This window comes from Vipera ursinii (assembly GCF_947247035.1).
Source record: "Vipera ursinii genome assembly, chromosome: 3".
Classification (NCBI taxonomy): domain Eukaryota; kingdom Metazoa; phylum Chordata; class Lepidosauria; order Squamata; family Viperidae; genus Vipera; species Vipera ursinii.
This window is the reverse complement of record NC_139516.1, coordinates 168,367,779-168,387,676: the sequence shown is the minus strand read 5'-3', so window position 1 is coordinate 168,387,676 and position 19,898 is coordinate 168,367,779. Positions and strand designations below refer to the sequence as shown.

The 19,898-nt window shown below is 35.9% G+C and overlaps 1 protein-coding gene across 1 annotated transcript in view; it reads left to right on the top strand.

Annotated features, from left to right (window-relative positions):
* The window catches only part of CDH2 (cadherin 2), a gene marked incomplete at both ends in the record, with an annotated part of 140,200 nt that overhangs the window by 97,318 nt on the left and 22,984 nt on the right, over positions 1 to 19,898 (top strand). Inside the window, 7 exons of the mRNA XM_083361193.1 lie at positions 7,619 to 7,836; positions 9,990 to 10,127; positions 11,508 to 11,663; positions 12,488 to 12,632; positions 15,788 to 15,960; positions 18,209 to 18,346; positions 19,098 to 19,283. Of these exons, the coding sequence (XP_083217319.1) occupies positions 7,619 to 7,836; positions 9,990 to 10,127; positions 11,508 to 11,663; positions 12,488 to 12,632; positions 15,788 to 15,960; positions 18,209 to 18,346; positions 19,098 to 19,283 (1,154 nt within the window). The remainder of the gene's footprint in view (positions 1 to 7,618; positions 7,837 to 9,989; positions 10,128 to 11,507; positions 11,664 to 12,487; positions 12,633 to 15,787; positions 15,961 to 18,208; positions 18,347 to 19,097; positions 19,284 to 19,898) is intronic.

The following is a 19,898-nucleotide window of genomic DNA, read 5'->3' as shown; positions in this document are numbered from 1 at the left end:
CTGCTATCTAGAAAAGGAAAAGGAAATAGAGATAAGGTAGGACATGTCAGCTACTGTTCTGCAGCAAGTATTTTGTGCATGTCCATGTCAGGTTTATATTAGGTGCTAGTTTCCTAGGACAGGAATGCAGAAAATCTAAACAGGCAACTGCCACGTAGATCTGAATATAGGAAATGTGAGACCCGTTTGCTAGTTATTAGTGGAAAACATGGAGAAACTGTGATAATGGTAATTGCCTGACAAATGAAAACATTTAATTGAAGATTATTAGTAAAATACATGAGATTAAAAATGTACAGTTATTATGAATTATTTATATCATTAGAAATGAATGTTCATTTATTTCTTCAATGTACTATAAATAAGATTGCATACTTCATACTTTGTTCTTCAGTATATATGGGTTCAGTTGTTGTACATCAGATTTAATAAAATATAGGTAGTCCTTGACTTAATGACCATTTATTTATTGATCGTTCAAAGTTATGACCATTCTACCGCCCCTATGTGATTGCAATTCGGGCGCTGGGCAACCAAACCACATTTACTGCCAATTGCAGCATCTTATGGGCAGTTGATCACTATTTGCAACCTTTCCAGCCAGTTTCCAATAAGCAGCAAAATTGAGAAACTAGATTTGCTTAATGACCACATGATTCAATGATTCGCTTAACGCCAATGGAAAAAATGGTAATAAAGCAGGTCTGGTCACATAATGATTAGATTAATGATTGTATTCCTTAGCAAGCAAAATTCCAAACACAATTGTAACCATAAATTAAGGACTACCTATAACCTTATATAATGACCCAAGGAAATCAGGACATACAGTTGCAAGAAAAAGTATGTGAACCCTTTGGGATTATGTGGAGTTTTGCATGAATTGGCCATAAAATGCGCTCTAAACGTCATGTAAGTCACAACAATAGAAAAACACAGTCTGCTTAAAATAATACTATACAAACATTAGCTGTTGTCATGTTTTAATTGAACATAAGATGGAAACATTCACAGTGCAGGGTGGATAAAGTATGTGAACCTTTGGACTTAATAACTGGTTTACCCTCCTTTGGCAGCAATAACCTCAACCAAACGTTTCCTGTAGTTGCAGATCAGACCTGCACAACGATCTGGAGTAATTTTGGACCACTCCTCTTCACAAAACTCTTTCAGTGTAGCAATATTCTTGGGATGTCTGGTGTGAATCGCTCTCTTAAGGTCATGCCACAGCATTTCAATCAGGTTGAGGTCAGGACTCTGACTGGGCCACTCCAGAAGGCGTATTCTGTTCTGTTGAAGCCATTGTTTTGTTGAATTACTTATATGCTTTGGGTCATTGTCCTGTTGCATCACCCATCCTCTGCGGAGCTTCAGTTGGCAGACAGATGATCGTACGTTTTCCTGCAAAATGTCCTGATAAACTCTGGAATTCATTTTCCCATCAATGACAACAATCCGTCCAGGCCCTGAGGCAGCAAAGCAGCCCCAAACCATGATGCTCCCTCCGCCATGTTTTACAGTGGGGATGAGATTTTGATGTTGGTATGCTGTGCCTTTTTTTCTCCACACTTAGTGTTGTGTGTTTTTCACAAACAACTCAATTTTGGTTTCATCTGTCCACAGTACATTTTGCCTGTAGTGCTGTGGAACATCCAGGTGATCTTTTGCAAACCTCAAACGTGCTGCAATATTTTTTTTGGACAGCAATGGCTTCCTCCGTGGTGTCCTCCCATGTACTCCATTCTTGTTTAATGTTTTCCTTATTGTAGATGTGTCAACAAAAATGTTAGCATGTGCCAGAGATTTCTGTAGGTCTTTAGCTGACACTCTAGGATTCTTCTTTACCTCATTAAGCATTATGTGCTGTGCTCTTGCAGTCATTTTTACAGGACGACCACGCCTAGGGAGAGTAGCAACAGTGCTAAACTTTCTCCATTTGTAGACAGTCTGTCTTACCGTGAACACATGAATATCAAGGCTTTTGGAGATACTTTTGTAACCCTTTCCAGCTTCATGCAAGTCAACGATTCTTGATCGTAGGTCTTCTGAAAGCTCTTTTCTGCGAGGCATGGTTCACATCAGACAGTGCTTCTTGAGACCAGTAAACCCAAAACAGGTGTGTGTTTTTAAAGGGCAGGACAGCTGTCAGTAACGCATCCAATATCATCACACTGATTGGAGTCAAGGTTGCTCACTCCTGGCTCCAATTAGCTCTTGGAGAAGTCTTTAGGCTAGGGGTTCACATACTTTTTCCACCCTGCACTGTGAATGTTTCCATCTTATGTTCAATTAAAACATGACAACAGCTAATGTTTGTGTAGCATTATTTTAAGCAGACTGTGTTTTTCTATTGTTGTGACTTACATGATGTTTAGAGTGCATTTTATGGCCAATTCATGCAAAACTCCAGGTAATCCCAAAGGGTTGACGTAACTTTTTCTTGCAACTGTATAGTGTAACTGAATAAATATTTTTCTCCAGTATTAGTTTACTTTCATTATGGTTTTCATATAAGGAAAAAGGATCAGAATAAGCCACAGAATTGGGGTCTTGCAAAATGAAAACAATAATGACTTACTGTATAATTACATATTATTAAAATGCAAGAAATAGTATTTATGTAGGTAATTTTTGGTCTGATAGCTACATTCACTTACATCCATGGTGAAACATTTATATAAATACCCTATCAAAACATGATTCAACACGTTATTTTTTCACTCATTGAATAATTTGTTTATATGTATTCCAGGTATAATACTGTATTGAATTCTTTTTTACACAGCTCACTGCATAGAGCTTTGTGTTTAAAATATTTCATGTAGCTTGATCCTTCCCTCCCTGTAATTAAAAAACTAAGAGTTCTATTTATCTTTCTATCTTTGAAGGGGTATTTTCTTTTTAAATGAGTAGATAAATAAAAGAGGAACAATGAGAGAGGAATATATTTGATTGCCACGAAATTTTAAAGCCACTGAGGGGGGGGCGGAAATGGAGGGAACAGGGAACAATGCTATTTCAATCCATTGCATTTCACCCTTCAGTACTATTGCCAAAAATACTGCTTGATGGTGTCTCTATGCAGGTAATCCTTTTATAATGATTGGTCACCGAGGGACCATTTGAAGTTATGATGGACCCCCCCAAAAGCTTCTTAAGACCTGGTTCCAGACTTCTGACATGTGCACATGCACACACCCCAAAATTATCAAACAAGTTTAAATTATATTGGCTTATATTTTATAATTTATTTGGATATACTTTATAAGCATTTTTATTTTTTACAGTGAAAAATTGTTTTTATTGCTTTTTGAGTAGTGCATTTAAATTGCAGTGTAGCTAAAGACAATGTCACAATACTGTGAAAAATGTGTCATCCCTTTCATCAGTTTAGGAAAATAACAGCATTAATAATGACTTTCTACAAGGGGATTTTTTAATATAAAATCTAACCAATAATAACTTAAAATAGAATTTTTTTCTCTTGAAAGCAGAAAGTTAGCTTGTTCATCTTTACAAATCTAATTGCTCAGCAGTTGCCTAACAGTTACCAAAGGAATCCATACATCTGTGTGCACAAGCATAGAAACACAGAAAGCTTTTAACATGACTACTTGCAAAAAATGATTTTGCGAGGACACTGTCAGTTTTATAAATTTTCAGCAAGATGCTGTTAAAAAAAAAGCAATTCCCCTTGAATTTTATAGAACCGAGTTGCCTCAAGAAAGAATATCAATAAGGAAGGTACTAGCTTTCCTTTAGATAGTTAAGCATACTGAGCTACAGAAAAACTTGATATCCATTTCTTAAGCTGTCTCAGATAAATTCTGGAATCCAGTTGGTGATTGTCCAGATTATATTCACATATTCCTGTGATACTTCTTCAAGTCTATAAGAAGAAACCTATTTCCTACTTTAAAGGGAAGGAAAGGAGAGAAAAAAGTATGTTATCTAATGTAGTGGCATGCAATTTATAGGTTCTCTACTTACAGCTTTTTATATCTTGTGGTAGTTCTTGTTCAATTATGTGGTTGTTGCTTTGACCACTATGTTCTATAGCTCATTCAGTGATGGTGAAACTTTTAGAGACCGAGTGCCCAAACTGCAACCCAAACCCCACTTATTTATGGTCAGGTGCTGGATAGGGGTGGTCCACTGGGTAGGCAGGGCCTAATGGGTGGGCATGGCCAGCTCGACATCACTCACGTCAGGGACACTTGTACGGGGCTGGACAGGACTGAGATGGATCTGAGGGTCTCCGGCGGAGGGGGGATGGGACCTGGGTGAGCTCCGGGGCATGGTCCACTGGAGGAGCCTCACTGATATTAAAGAGGGTGGGGGAAGAGATGATAGTAAAGGGGTGGGGGAGAGATGATATTAAAGGGGAATCAGGACTCTTTAAAACTACCTTTTAATTTCAACTCATGCCAATTCCTCTTAACTTCCCATTCAATCCAAAGAGTTCTATGGTTTTAGGAAGGAGAGGAGCAAGAATAGACCACAAAGCCAATCTATGAGTTTCTTCTCTCACCTGCAGGCACACCACCTCCCCTACGCAGAGAGATCACCTTTTTATAAGTTTGCTTACTCTGCAACACTTTCCTTTCCCCATACTTTTAGCTTCCCTGCTGACTCAATCTCTCTTTCTCCCTCACACACAAAAGCTCCCCCTGCTTTCTCCCCCTTTTCCCCCTTTTCCTCCAGCTGTACCTGAATGCAGTGGAAGGAGGTTAAAAAAAAGAGAAGGGAACACCTCAGCTTCCTCCTCTTCCCCTCCTGGCTCTCGCTCTTTCACACACACAGAGAAACCCTTCCTGCTTTCTTCTCCTTCTCACCCTTTCTCTCCAGCCACCACACGTTGCCAACAGTTCCAGGCTGCAGCTCTGCATGACTGCTGCATTCCCCTCTCCGGCCCTACAACGTGGCGGAGAGGGCAAATGAGAGCCGGCCGATGCTCGGCTTGTGCTCCCACCTTTCATCCCACAGGCCAGGCGTGCCCTGGGGTGCTAGGCTTACAGAACACCAAGGCCTAAGTGAGGAAAGATGTGGTGCAGCAGAGCCAGATGAGAAGAGGTCCAGCAAAGCAGTGAATGGCCAAGCGAGGCTGGGAGGGGTGGGCTGTGGCGGGGTGAGGCAAATGAGCTGCAGCTGCTGCTGCAAACCACCAGCCCCCGAGCACTGGCCGTTTCCTGTGTGTGCACTGGGAGGGCACCCAGCCAGGTTGGGGTGGGCTGGGGCAGGAGGGGCCGGTCCCTTGCCATTTCTGGGACAGCCCCGGGATGCCAAATTTGGGCCCTCCCCGGCCTGGCATCTGCTGCTTTGGTAGTTCTGTAGGCAAAGCTGTCAGAGAACCTCGCAGCTCTTCCCACAGAGCCACCAAAGCTATAGCTGAAACTGTCCATTTGTCATGATGCGTGAGGCGGCTGTTTGCTCTGTCCGGAGGCAAGTAACCACGCCATGCTGAAACCAGCCATTTGCCATGAGGTGGCTGTTTGCCTCTAGACGGAGGCCAGCAGCCGCGCCAAGCCAAAACAAGCCATTTGCCATGATGTGCGAGGCGGCTGTTTGCCTCTGGCCAGAGGCCAGCAGCTGTGCCATGCCAAAACTGGACATTTGCCATGACACACAATGCAGCTTTTTGCCTCTGGGTGGAGGCAAACAGCCGTGCCACGCCAAAACTGGCCGCTGCCATTTCCCCCCAACCCCCGCACAGATCGCCTTGCTGCCACCACCTGGGGAGCACCGAAGCTCACTTGCAAGTCCAGGGCACTGGAGTTTCCCGGTGTAGCTGTGCCAAGCCATGCCACCAGCTCATCTCGACACCTCTTTCTGTGCGCTGCTTGTGGCTTCTCACCTCTCCCCACCCAGTTCTTGCAGCTGCTCCCTGACTCCCGATGCAGAGAAAGAAAGCGAAAGCGCTAGTGCACGTGGAGAGGGGGAGGGGAGCAGCCCGGGCCCGCTTCCCTCTGCGGCAATGGCACGCATGCCCACAGGAACGGCTCTGCGTGCTACTTGTAGTATGCGTGCCATAGGTTTGCCACCTCAGAGCTGGTTGCTCCGGAGCTCATAATCAGTCATGTAAGGTACTGTACTATAGATGTCGGTCTGCTTTTGTCAGAATATGTGAAATAATGTTAAGCTGAATTTTCAAGAATGTTTTTAATTAAAATTTAGTATTTGTTGAGGGAGAATCAGCGATATTATTTACAACTAAGGTGAGCTGTGGAAAACCCAAAATTGTTTGGGGTAGAACTGCATTTCTGAGTATGATCTGGAAGTCATTGATTGTCAGCTGAGTTATATGCCACAACTTCCACACATTCATGGGCCACAGTCTATTTTTCATTTCAACCCTATAATGAGCCAGCAATCAGGTGCCAAGAGTCCACTTGCTTCTTAAGTCTCTCCTTCTAAGGGATGATTTACAAGAAAAGATCCAGGACAAAAAAAAAAACAGATTCATTGAATTGTGGTAAATATAATGGGAGTAGCAACAAGTGAATTATGGCAGAGGTCCCGAACCTTTTGCGCACTAGGTATCAGTTCCGTGGAGAGAGGTTTTTCCACCGACCAGAGTGTGTGTGGTTTTGTGTGCTACCTGCATCCCACGGATGGGGCTTTGCTTGTTTGTGCGGCCCGGTTGCTGGCATGCCATGGTCCACGGACTGGGGATTGGGCACCTTATGGCCATAAAGAAGCACCCCAAGCCATCATATATGGACCTTTCCTTGGTCACGTGACCATATATTGGGCTGTTTTGCTTTATGACTGGTCATGGCATTCCAGGTCACATGGCCACAATTCCTGATGGTTGTTTTCTTTTACTGGTTTGCAGCAAAAAAATGTTCATTCAGATGAATGGGTTTGTTTAACCACTGCCATGCTCTCTTTACAGTGAAAAAGGCTGTAAAATTACTTCTGGTCACATGGGTGCCTTGACTTACAACACAGCAACTTATTACTGTAATTATAGACTCAATATAATAACTTATCTATAACCTGGGTAGGTCATCTTTGAGCTCATGTGATCCATAATAGAAATGTTACTAATTATATGAAATGTGCATAAAATTTACTTTTTATGTTCTACATAATAAAATCTCATAATGTCAGATTTTAAGGAAACTTCTTTTAATCTATCTAGTAATATCCTAAAAGATAGTATATATGTCTAAAGTATTTCTTTCTCATATTTTACTTTGTTGTAATCTGGGATTTGCAAGTTAATGGTCCATAAGAGACCAATTCTAAGGCTTTCATATTGTAGAGCAGAAAAGGTAGAAGGCAAACGTTTCAGAAATACTTGGAGAAAAATTGGAAAGTAGTGATAAAACAATTATTATATAATGCCTTGTTTGGTTATCAAACAAATAAAAAAACATATACTATTAAAAACTAAGCTTAATGTACCAGGGCTTGCTTAAAAAAAACCAGTGGAAGATCTTAATTAAAAATTTTGCTTTGTTTTCATTTAGCTATTGATTCATTGACATATTTCTTGCAAACAGTCTTTTAAAATGAACCAACATTAGAGTTGAGTTATATTCAACAAATTATCCAGAATATCAGGGTTTTTAAACTTTTTTCATTATAGATGTTGTGTTTTATGTATTTGCAGTAAGATTTAGAAGCTGTGAAGCACACAGAAAAGTCCATTTTGAAAGCAGCGCACCAGCAGATTTCAGAATTGGTGATGATGGTGTGGTATATGCAGCTAGAAGCTTTCAGCTTTCTCCAGAACCTACTGAATTTTTCCTGTATGCCAGTGACAAAGAAACAAAAGAACAGTGGCAAGTGATCATAAAAATAGGTCTTGATCCAAAGGATTCTGTAAAGGTAAAATGTCTTAATATATTTTAGAAACATATATGAGAATGGGGTTCATAATTTTATCTTTTTTTATTTTTGCCTAATTTTATGTGTTAAAATATTATTAATTTTCAAAATACATTTTTCTATTATCCCATCTCACTGAAAATATGAAAGTTATTTGCATTTGAAATTTGGCTTTGTGTGGGAGTACATTTTTAAAAGGTAGAAATTTAAATTGGAATGTCAAATATAATAAATAAATAAGTAAGCAATTTGCTTTTCAGACCCATCAGTCACATTTTATAACATTGGAACTTCAGATTTACAAATGTAACAGGAAAAGCAATTCTGGCAGAAAGTATTTGGTCTGCTTTGTGCCTCAGTAATAAAATGTTGGGGTTGCATGTGTGTAAATTATTCATGACTCTACTGCCACTTTAGAGAAAGGAGCTTTCCTCTTGTGTGAAGTGCTCTCAGCCAAGCTGGAAAGAAATCTTTCTCAGTCTTGCTGCCAGTAAGCATTGAATATGTGCATTGTTTGGTATTCTGCTATTTGTTCTTCTAAAAAATATACTGGATAATTTATGTCAATAGAAATGTACACAATAAAATTAACCATTATAGGTATATATAAAAAAACATGGATTTGATTCATTCATGAAATTGATTTATATTGATATGCCAACATGGAACAGAGAATGAATTTGCATTTAAATAATCAAGAGATAGCTCCTGAACTTGGGCAAAGGCTTATAATAATGAAAACTTTCATGCTGGTAATCTTGCCTTTTTCAGGGAATTGGAATTTGCATTGGTGTTTGCTGGACTGTGACTTCTCCAAACCTGTAATCATATTTATGCAGTCACAGAACTTGCTGTTCAGCTAGGATATCATATTTTTCCCACCATGTTTTTACATAACATAAGCATGCCCAGTCTTTTAAACAAGGTCTCAGATATACCTATTTGTGTGCATTGAGTAGGACTTAGTAAGTTGTTTGCTATTTCATATTTTGGGGAACTGTATAAATTGGGGGAGAAATACTTTAAAATTCTTGCCGGGCAAAGCTACTTGGTTGATTGAATGCATTTGGTTTGGTGGGTCAGCTTAAACTTAATTTGTTATTTTGCATTTCTAGCTCATTAAAAGCATCACCAACTATATAGCTGGGCTTGCATATGTATATAAATAAATACTCGATATTTTTTCTAGGACTCTTAATTCTGGTCCTGAGCATGCTCACTAAAACTTTGTTTAAAGGTCAACATATCTTTCAAACAAATAAAATACATTTCTATTTATTTACCGATAAATTACCTTAATGCTGCACGTGCCCTTTATCTTTTCCTATTAGATTATCTTATGTAAGATATTTAAGATTATTTATTATTGTTGAAAACATCTGGCTTCCATAGTGTAAAAAGAAGCCATTATTTTTCTTATTCCACATTTAACTGAAAAGACCGAGAATTGTTTTAAAAGATTGAAGAAATATGTCTCTTTGTTTTCACCATATGCATAAGCAAGCTAGCAATCTGCAAGCGTCAAGAACCAAAAGCCAGAATGCTTACAGATGCAGAGAATTGTTGACACCCTGCAGAGATTAATACCTACTGTGTAAAGTAGGCCATCTACAGCATCCATCATGGCTGACATAGGTTTAAAATAATTACAACATTAATTCTATGGGATTTAATAGGATCATAAATATTTGAGACAGTCCTTACTACTATGTATTAAACTTCCTTAGAAACTCAAATTATATTTTAGCACACCCAGGTTTAAATTTAATGTACAGTACCACATTACCTGAACTGTAGCTAATGAAAAATATCTAAAGGCATACTGTTAAATATGCAATAATCTTAACTAGGCTGTAGGTGGAACATAAAAAGTATAAGGTATAGAACGAAGTTCTAATAAATTGCTTAAAACTCCACTTTCTTTCTAGAGACTTCTAATAGAAAACAAAGTAGGTATTACATAGATCTTTTTTCTTATTCCATGTCATGTCATTTTGTAAATTTGGGGGTTATACATTGTCTTTGGAAGCCTTATTTTATATCGTTTAAATCTTTGTTCATTATGTAAATGTATTTAAATATTTATGCTGCTTTCTATTTGAAAAAACTTAAGCAATTAATCTGTACTAATTTTCATTATCTATAATTGCAAGGAACAAAAGAAAATGGAAGACATTGTATTTCCTAGACATCACAGTGGCCATCTGCAAAGACAGAAAAGAGATTGGGTTATCCCTCCAATCAATTTGCCAGAAAACTCCAGAGGGCCATTTCCTCAGGAATTAGTTAGGGTAAGGCAGAGAACACAAGAGTGTTGCTGAAGGAGTTTAATAATGATTTTCTTTATCAAAGAGCTGAGATAAAAAAAATCCAGGTATTCTTATAAAAAATGAAACCAGGTTATTTACATGTAAAGGAAGAAAATAAACCAAACATGAGAATTTTTGTTGTATTCCTAGACAATTCTTCCTCAGTAGAAACCTTAATAGAGTAGTCCTATTATACTCTCAGTATTATGTGTACTATACTGGCAATAGAAAAAGAGAAGAAATATGAAAGAATAAGATAAAGCTGTCTCTGTTTGTCCAGGTATACTATTAATAGCTTATCAATGTGATAAATACAATTGCACAGATTTTAAAAAATCAAAAGGATACTAAATTCTGATAGAATGTAAAAGACAAATTGTTATACAGTAAACCTTCAGATTAACAATACCCGTTTAATGGACTTTGCATATAACCAACAACATTTTCTTCTAGGTATTATTTCAAAATAAAGGAGAAAGTCCTTTATTCATTTGCTTTAATATATGTCATTTGAAAAATGATATCACATTTGTAAAATGATGTCATTTATGGAGATAACAACATTCAGATTTGTATGGTTCTTCCCTCAAATGGCTTTAAAGTAATGATACACACATATTTTACATTCAATCAAAAAAAATTATTGAATGATTGTTGGTATGAGTCTCTGGATTGTGACATAGGAGGCATATCAATTTCATAAATAAATATTGCTTTTATATTTAAATAATAAAAGATCAGAAAGAGTTGGCCTAAGAGAAACCTACAAAAGCTGTTGTTGAACAAAATAAACTTTCATTAAGACTTTCTATCACCACTACTGCTTGTTATTGCATTGATTCCTCTTTCAACAATACTGATCAAGTCAGGCCATGGCTATCAAACATCAAAAACATCGACCAAGCTATCTGCTTTAGTCCTCTTTGCATGGACTGTCTGATGATGTATGGAATACTGTAGAATCTTTGCTCAGCACTGTCTGAATATACAGCCAACTATTATAATGCAGTTTCTTTGGTGGAAGGAACATTTTCCAGTTGTGTCGTGCTTTCTAGCAGAACAGGCAGTTTTGTTAACTATGGGAGGATTTCCTTTGAAAGTAATAAATATATAAATATATATTAGGCATTGTGTAGATTACAGGTGCCAGCAGTACCCTTTATTAGTAAGATGTCCAATGCAGTTCACTTAAAAAAAGTTACCTTGCTGATTTTTACAATTACAACAAAAAGCTAGATAAGAAAATGTAAATGATTTCTATGGCTGTTATGGGGTATGCATGCATGTGCATACTGATAGTTTTTTTAAGCATCTAGTAGTTCTGAATATATTTAATGAACTCACCATCTTCTTGGTATGTAGATCAGATCTGATCGTGATAAAAGCCTTTCCCTGCGATACAGCGTTACTGGTCCAGGAGCTGATCAGCCTCCAACTGGCATCTTCATCATCAATCCCATTTCAGGTCAACTATCAGTGACAAAACCATTAGATCGGGAGCAAATTGCTTCTTTTCATGTAAGTTTTTAATTAACTAAGAAAATAAAGTTTAAAATCAAAGATCGTATCTAGAATTACTTTCTCAGTTTAAGATTTAAAATTATGTAAATGGAATTAACAACTCAGATTTGATTTAATGAAATAGACAAAAGAAGCAAAGTGAGAAACTCTATTATATTTTCTTTCAATTTCCAGTTACAAATTCAATCACATAATTTAGAAAAAATGTTTTTGATGTGAAGCTTTATATGAGTATTAAATGGTGACAGTTATTTCAGAAATAAAAAAATAAATCTACCATGAGATATTTTTTTTTAAATTGCATCTAGTCAATTTAAATATAAACACCTTTGGGGTTGAAATTAATTGCAGAAGAGAAAACAGATAAGAAGATGCATGGATAAATGGATTACTAGAAAAAACATTTCATGTTTGATGAATATTAAAAACTGAAAAGTGAAATAGTCTCATTTAATTATTTTCATTATAGCATTATGATAATATGAAAAAAATTTCTACCTTTAGCTAATTCCTCCTGCTTCTGCTGTTCCTTTTTTCCTTCCTTCTTTCCACCCTTTCTCCCTTCCAGGATAACATATTTTTTACTGCTTAGAAATGTCTTGCTACTTTTAGGCATTATGGGATTTTGGTAATTCAGGATATTACTTTTTAAAATCTGTTTTCAAGTGTCTGAAATGACCAAAAGAGGATGACAAAAGAAGACAAAATAAATCAAGTTAGTTGATTCTGTTTAAAATGTCCTGCCATCAACAACAATTACCTTGTCTGATGATAACTGTTGCAGGTTTTTCTGATTTATTTTTTTAAAATATCTTTTGCAGCTAAGGGCACATGCTGTAGATGTAAATGGGAACCAGGTGGAAAATCCCATTGATATTGTTATTAATGTCATTGATATGAATGATAATAGACCTGAATTCCTACATCAGGTTTGGAATGGGACAGTCCCAGAAGGATCAAAACCAGGTAAAATATTAGAGACGGAGTCATTTATTTTATATACTATATATATTTTAATATTGTAGAGCCTTTTAAACATTTAACTTAACACTTAAGACAATACATAAAAGTTAAATTGTATTTGTCTCAATAAAGAGAATTGGCTACAAGTTTCAGTTAATCAACTGCATTTGTACTGGGAGGAGACAGAGCTTTCCAAAGCTGCTTCTTAATATCTCTCTTCACTGACTCAAAATAGCTTAATTTAATTCACTTGATTTGACACAGAACAAATTTGTCCACAGAAGAAATCAGATCTGGATCTTGATTCAGATATCTGAAATTTCATGTTTCCTGGTGTTGACAGTAAAAAATAAACATAATTATGGGATAATTAATACTTATGTACAAATTTGACATGTTAAATGATCTACTTCATGTATTCTTTTTATTGTACATATCTGTTTGGTATGTTATTATCCTATAGAATTACAATTGTCTAGTTTTGTAATATATTTTATAATTTTATAAATTTTAATTAATTGATATTTGTTTCTCTTCCATGTTTAGTTGTAGAGATGATGATGGCTTTGGTAGTGATGATATTATGTTATATTTAGACACAGTCTACCAGATAATTCTGGCTTGATTTGGACTGTCCAATCCTTCCCAAGGATTTAGCATGGCTAAATATATAATTGTAATATATGCACAGTTCCACTTAATGCAACATTTTGTAATTATGAGCCATGCATTCCTATTTTGTCCAAATGCTTTCCAGATCTTTTGTTGTTATGGTTGGTCACGTAATATGCCAGATCTGGCATTTTTACCACCTATTGAGTACTTCCCAAGGATATGGAATAGGTAGATGTTGTTTAATGGTGTTGCTGTTTATTTTTTGTTGTTTATTCTTATTCTGATTATTAGAAAATTGATCCTTGACTCCACATTTTGTGGTAATACTCTTGTGTGTTTTAAATGTAACATACTAGTGAATTATGGTAGAAAGAAGCAGATTTAGAAATGGATGGCATGTAGTGTGGGAAAAAACCCTAATATAGGTGTAACATTGGTATATTCAAAGCTTTATTATGTTATTGTAATGTTAAAAAGGACTCTTAATATACTATTATTATCATCATGCTGCAAATATGATGAGGGAAGAACAGTGGGCCTAAAATCATCTAGTGAGATAATTGAAACAAAGAATTTCTTGATTGTATTTCTGAATCTTAAGTCAAGAAACATTCCAAAAATTCTTTAACTATGTCCTGTGTATTAGCAAATAAAGCTGTATCCATAAGTGGAACAGATTTTCTATCTTTTTGCAGTAGCCTGACTAGCAAATCAACTGTAAAAGTAAAGGTAAAGGTTCCCCTGCACATGCATGCTAGTCGTTTCCGACTCTAGGGGGCAGTGCTCATCTCTGTTTCAAAGCCGAAGAGCCAGCGCTTGTCCGAGGATGTCTCCGTGGTCATGTGGCCGGCATGACTATATGCCAAAGGCACACAGAACGCTGTTACCTTCCCACCGTAGTGGTCCCTATTTTTCTACTTGCATTTTTACATGCTTTCGAACTGCTAGGTGGGCAGAAGCTGGGATGAGTAACAGGTGCTCACTCTGTTACGCGGCACTCGGGATTTGACCCACCAAACTGCCGACCTTCTGATCGACAAGCTCAGCGTCCTAACCCACTGAGCCACGCGTCCCTATAAAATCAACTGTATTATGTTATAATATAATTCTGCAATTGAAGGAGATGCAGGAAGAAAGCATAGATGTGAGAACTGTCTTGCTGTTTTATGCAGTTTTATCAGCCCATTGAGAAGGATCAAGATTAGGCAACTTGATTGGAAACATGCTTTATTGATACAGTCTATTGTTACAGATTGTTGAAAGTCTAATAGCATTTCCCTTCCCTTTCTCCTACACTCAGCCATTATGTTTTCTCCTTTTTTAATGCATGCACATGCATTCCTACATTAAATTTAAAAATCTATAGTCATGGCAATAAACAGTAAGATTATTACATTTATGTCTTTAGTTTTTAGAATAACATTTGGATAGAAATTTAACGAATACATTGCTGTGGCATAGAGAGATGTAGACTATACATGTAGATCTGGGCATCTAAAGTTGATTTCTTATAAATTGCTGGGATGCTATATTGTCCAGAAAATATATTAGCAACTTCAATATTCAAAAAACTCAGAATCATAGTTTGAGTACTTAAATTTGGGTTTTGGATACCAAGTTGTTATTTTGAAAGAAAATATTGAATTAAAGAGAACTAAGATATATACAGTATTTTTCATAAAACTTCAGTAGACAAATTGTATGCCTGAGTGGATGGTGAAATTATATTAAAAGGAAAATTTAAAAGATTTATAGTAATCAAGTAGATCCAGAGAGAATCTGTACAATTTCACAAGTGTCAACTCTACAACGAACCTGGCTGCAGACATTTGTTTCTGACTTGGATAAACAAATTTCTGATTAGCTCTTGTTGGTGAAAATAATTTATGATGTATGTATGCAGTGCATTCTGATGTAAATTGAACAAACTAAAGTATGGATTTTTTTAATGTGGATCCTCCCCCCCCAAATCCAGTGATTTATATGGATTTTAATAGAGTTTGATCATTTTCTTCCTCCTTCAGTATGCCAGACTTCATTTGAAATTTTATGCTGAATAAATGTTTACTCTTCTATCCTTTAATTCTCAATCCTGGAGCATGGTCAGATTTGTCCCAAGTGTATATTAGAGGTTATACCATCTTTAATTGGTATGTTCTTTCATGGATTTTTGCAAAACAGATTATATCTCATCACATGCCAAAAGCTCTTACTGATTCAAAAATCTGCAGTTTAAATGGTCACTTTTACTTATTGTCTTACTACAATATTGGGGTTCATTTTCTATAAGCTAGGTCAATGAAGCAACAATTTAAACACAATAGTTTACTTTTGCTTCAGCAGTAGGTAAATTTTGATATTTTATAAACACATGGCTTTTTCTTTACTATTCCTTATTAATTACAAGCCTTAGGAAAATGCTTGATTTGAAGGAATATGATGTGTTTTGTCAGAGGAAGTAAATATTTAAACCAAGGCTGATGCTTCAAAGTGCCTTAGCAAGACCCAAGTTTAATTCGGAGGATTATTGATTCTTTCATTAGGCACCTATGTGATGACTGTCACTGCTATTGATGCTGATGATCCCAACGTTTTGAATGGAATGCTGAGATACAGAATCTTGTCACAAGCCCCAAGCACCCCTTCTTCAAATATGTTTACAATCAACAATGAAACAGGTGACATTATCACAGTTGCGGCAGGACTTGACAGAGAGGTGAGACAGGACTGGCATCACACATTTTAAATTTGTTTGTCTTAGATGAGTGGCTGATTCTGAATCTGTATTAGGAGGTTGAAAAACAAATAATTGATATTTCATTTCCCCCTCTCCCTCTCTCTGTCAGTGTAGATATAGATATTTTTAACATTTAGTTTCTTTCTGGCTTCTGCTTAAATCTTAGGACAAGCAAGTCATATGATGGGTTTGACTCCATTTTGGACCCTGTGATTCTCTGGAATCTCTCAGGATCTTGCATTGATTTTGTGTGCCCCAAATACAGTCCACCCTCCCCCTTTTGTGTGCACATATGGCAAATTAAAAAAAATCATGTATAATAACTTTTAACAGATTTTAATAAACCTTTTAATCAGAAAAAACCACCCATACCTCTATAACCATCAGGACTGTCCTTCCAATAAATTAAGAAAAGATTACCTCCATAAATGAGATCAAGTTTACTATTTACCTCTTTTCTCCCCAGACATAAAAAATAATCTTCCGAAGAGAAAAAAATTGCATCTCATTACTGATTTTGTTCATTCATTCATCAATCAATTTGTATAGCTTCCCATATGAAACCAGTGACTGGGTGGTAAAAATCATAAAGTCAATTAAAATAATTGAAACATGATACAAGAAAGAAATACAAATAGCAGCAAAATATATTATAATCTGTTGTGCAAACATAACTAAGAAATAGAGTCCTTTATACATTCGGGAACTTATGCCTGGGCACACAGCCAGTCTGATAAGCCAACAGGTTCAGGGCCATCCTAACTCGGGAGGGAGGATGTTCCAGATGTAGAGTTTATGACAGGCATGTCTTTCAATCCCTGCCAGCTGATATTCCTTGGCTGATTGGACCTGCCCATCCTGCCAGACTGGATTGAAAAGGTAGAAGTAACTGGGAGAAAATAGTCCCTCAACTAACTTAAAGTCCATGAAGGGCTTTAAAAGGTGACAACCAACATCTTGAATTGCACCTAATTCTGGCAACCAGTGTAACCCATCAATATGATAGAATAATCAATTTAAATCTTGAAATGTAAAAGATTTCTTTAAAAAACTTGGTTTTCCTTAAACTTAGATGCTCATTAGGGCATCTTTAAAAAGTTTCTCTGTACAGAAAACAAATTTGTTTTTTATGTTACTTTATGAAATGAAATACATAAGAGCATCATTCTAAAAATCTGATTCTCCAGGAATTGCATTCTTCTTATAAATATATACCAAATTTAGCTATATCAAAAAAACTATTCAGGGCTGTAACATTTTAAGGCACCATCCAAAAAAAAGCCCTATCTTTATTAGTTTTCTTCGTAGAAAATGGTGAACTATATGCATTAATATCTCTATTTCAGTCTAAGAAATATTAGGATGCTTAATTTTTAAAATACTGAGGAAAATAATATTTCTTTTATAACTGATAACGTATCATATCAGATACATTACCAAGAAGTTGCAAGTAAATGCATCATAAAATGTATTAATTATTTTCAAACAATTTAATTCCTGAAGTAAGAGAATTTCTCTTCTTAGGGAAGAATGTGTTCCTCTGTCTTTGGCTTCATTCCAACAATGCTTTAAGACCACACTTCCCCACCACTAAAGGCTCTTTTTTTTTAACCAAAAAAGAAAGCTAGCTGTGCCATTTAAAAAGAAGAGCTATCTGGTTCCTAATGTTTAACATTAAAAAAAATAGTTTGGGACTAGTTTCTCTTATCCTTGCCTCCACTGGTTTCCATAGTGATGTGGAAAAGTTGTTGCCACCGTTACCCTCCAGTTCCCCTCACCACAAAGCCTTGGCATTTTGAATCATTTGCCAAGAATGTGCCTTCCTGTGCCTTCCCATGCTTAGTTCTTATGAGCCTTATTTTAAAAACAAATGATAACAAAGCCCAACCTACTTTAGTTTTGACTGTTGCACAGCATTTGTGTTTTTAAAATGATACTCCATATTTTCAAAAAGTGCTCTTCAGTTGATTATTGCCTGTATTAAAAAAGCTACTCTTAGATATAGTTTTCCCCAAATGCTACCAAATAAAGCAAGAAAACAACACTTGGAATTTAGGGTTGTTCATTCTTAATTATTACAAATCCAGTATCAGTTTAAGTGACATTAATAGAAATGAGCAATGTGATAAATTCACTGCATCATAAAAAAAATCTCTTTATTGAATACTTGCTAACCCCTTGGAATGTTGGCTTTGTCTGTCATCTTGTGGTGGTGCTTTTTTTTTAGAAAGTACAACAGTATACATTAATAATTCAAGCTACAGATATGGAAGGAAATCCAACATACGGTCTTTCAAACACGGCAACTGCTGTCATCACAGTGACAGATATCAATGACAATCCCCCAGAGTTCACTGCCATGATTGTAAGTATGCAGTAAAGAAAAGGGATGTAGAATGTGAATACTTCTTACTTGCTTGCTTAGTAGACTAAATATGTTTCTGACTTATGAGAACTTCTGTTCCATATTTGCATCCTCTCTAAATCGATGGAATCAGGCTGTATTAGCTGTTCTGTGAATTTATCTGACTTCAATAAGATAGTATTAACCATTATTGCACTATAATATCGAATATATAAAAACAACATTACATATACAAATAGTCATTGAATTAAATGTATGTATTGTTTACTGAAGTAATTCTTTGTATATTAAATGCATGATTATTTTTTCCTGGCTCTACCAACTTTTTGTGATCGAGTGTGATTTTCAGTCTGAAAAATGACTATGGATCAATGAATTAGGATTACTTGCTACCTAAAGCTCCAAATAAGGAAATGATACCTAAATTATACTGTTTGCCTAATGAACAAAAACATATACTTGATTTTTTTTTTGTTCTGTATCAAGAGTTTCAATCCATGATCCCTAGAATTGTAACCTTCCTTATCTGGGCAAGCTCAGGAAGGCTGGTCTAGCTCATTAGAGTCAGAGAGGCATTAATTCCTTTAAAATATTAACTAATGTTCCCAAGGATAGTATTTCTGAATGAAGATAATAATTTAGAAACATGAAGGATCTTCAGTGCTTCAGCAGAGAAACAACATGATAATATTTCATGGATACTGAGCTGACATCTTGTACATAAGTATGTATGTATGCTTCATATTTTTAGTTCTATGGTGAAGTTCCTGAAAACAGAGTGGATGTTATAGTAGCTAATTTAACTGTGACAGATAAAGATCAACCACACACACCTGCTTGGAATGCAGTCTACAGAACGACAAGTGGTGATCCCACAGGCCGGTTTATCATTCGTACCGATCCAAATAGCAATGATGGGTTGGTAACTGTTGTGAAGGTATGTATTTGCCAAGTTAAGCATGAGCAGATGGCACATTGACTACTAAACTAGCTCCTGATGTTAAATGAGGAAAGCAAATTAAGGATAGATTTCTATAAATACCAATATTTTTCTAATGGCAAAATTTATCTATTCAAAGCCTCGGTATATGCATGTGATATTAGTCTACAATGGTTGTGTTTAAAGAACCTAGCTAATTTGTCCAAAGGAACTTATTCGACAGTATATCAAAATTAGAAGTTTCTGTGCAACTGATTTTAAAAATTGAAATACTAAATAGTCTAAATGACTTGATTTTTGACTTTCCTTTTCCAAATTGACTAAATAATATTTTCAAACTAAAAACAACTTCAACACTTCTGTACTTCTGTAAAATATATTTAATTTAATATTGTTAAGATGCAATTTTTTCTGATTTGTATATGTAATTCAGAAAGGTAGTTTAGGATTATTTCTACATGAAAGAAAGTGGCCAAATTGAACTATCTCAAATCTACATATTAAGAAATCTGATGTGTTTCATGTTGCACATATTTTAATTTGCAACAAATGGACTACATCAAGGATTTTCAAAAATATTTTAGATCACAAAATCTATTACTTAAAAATTAC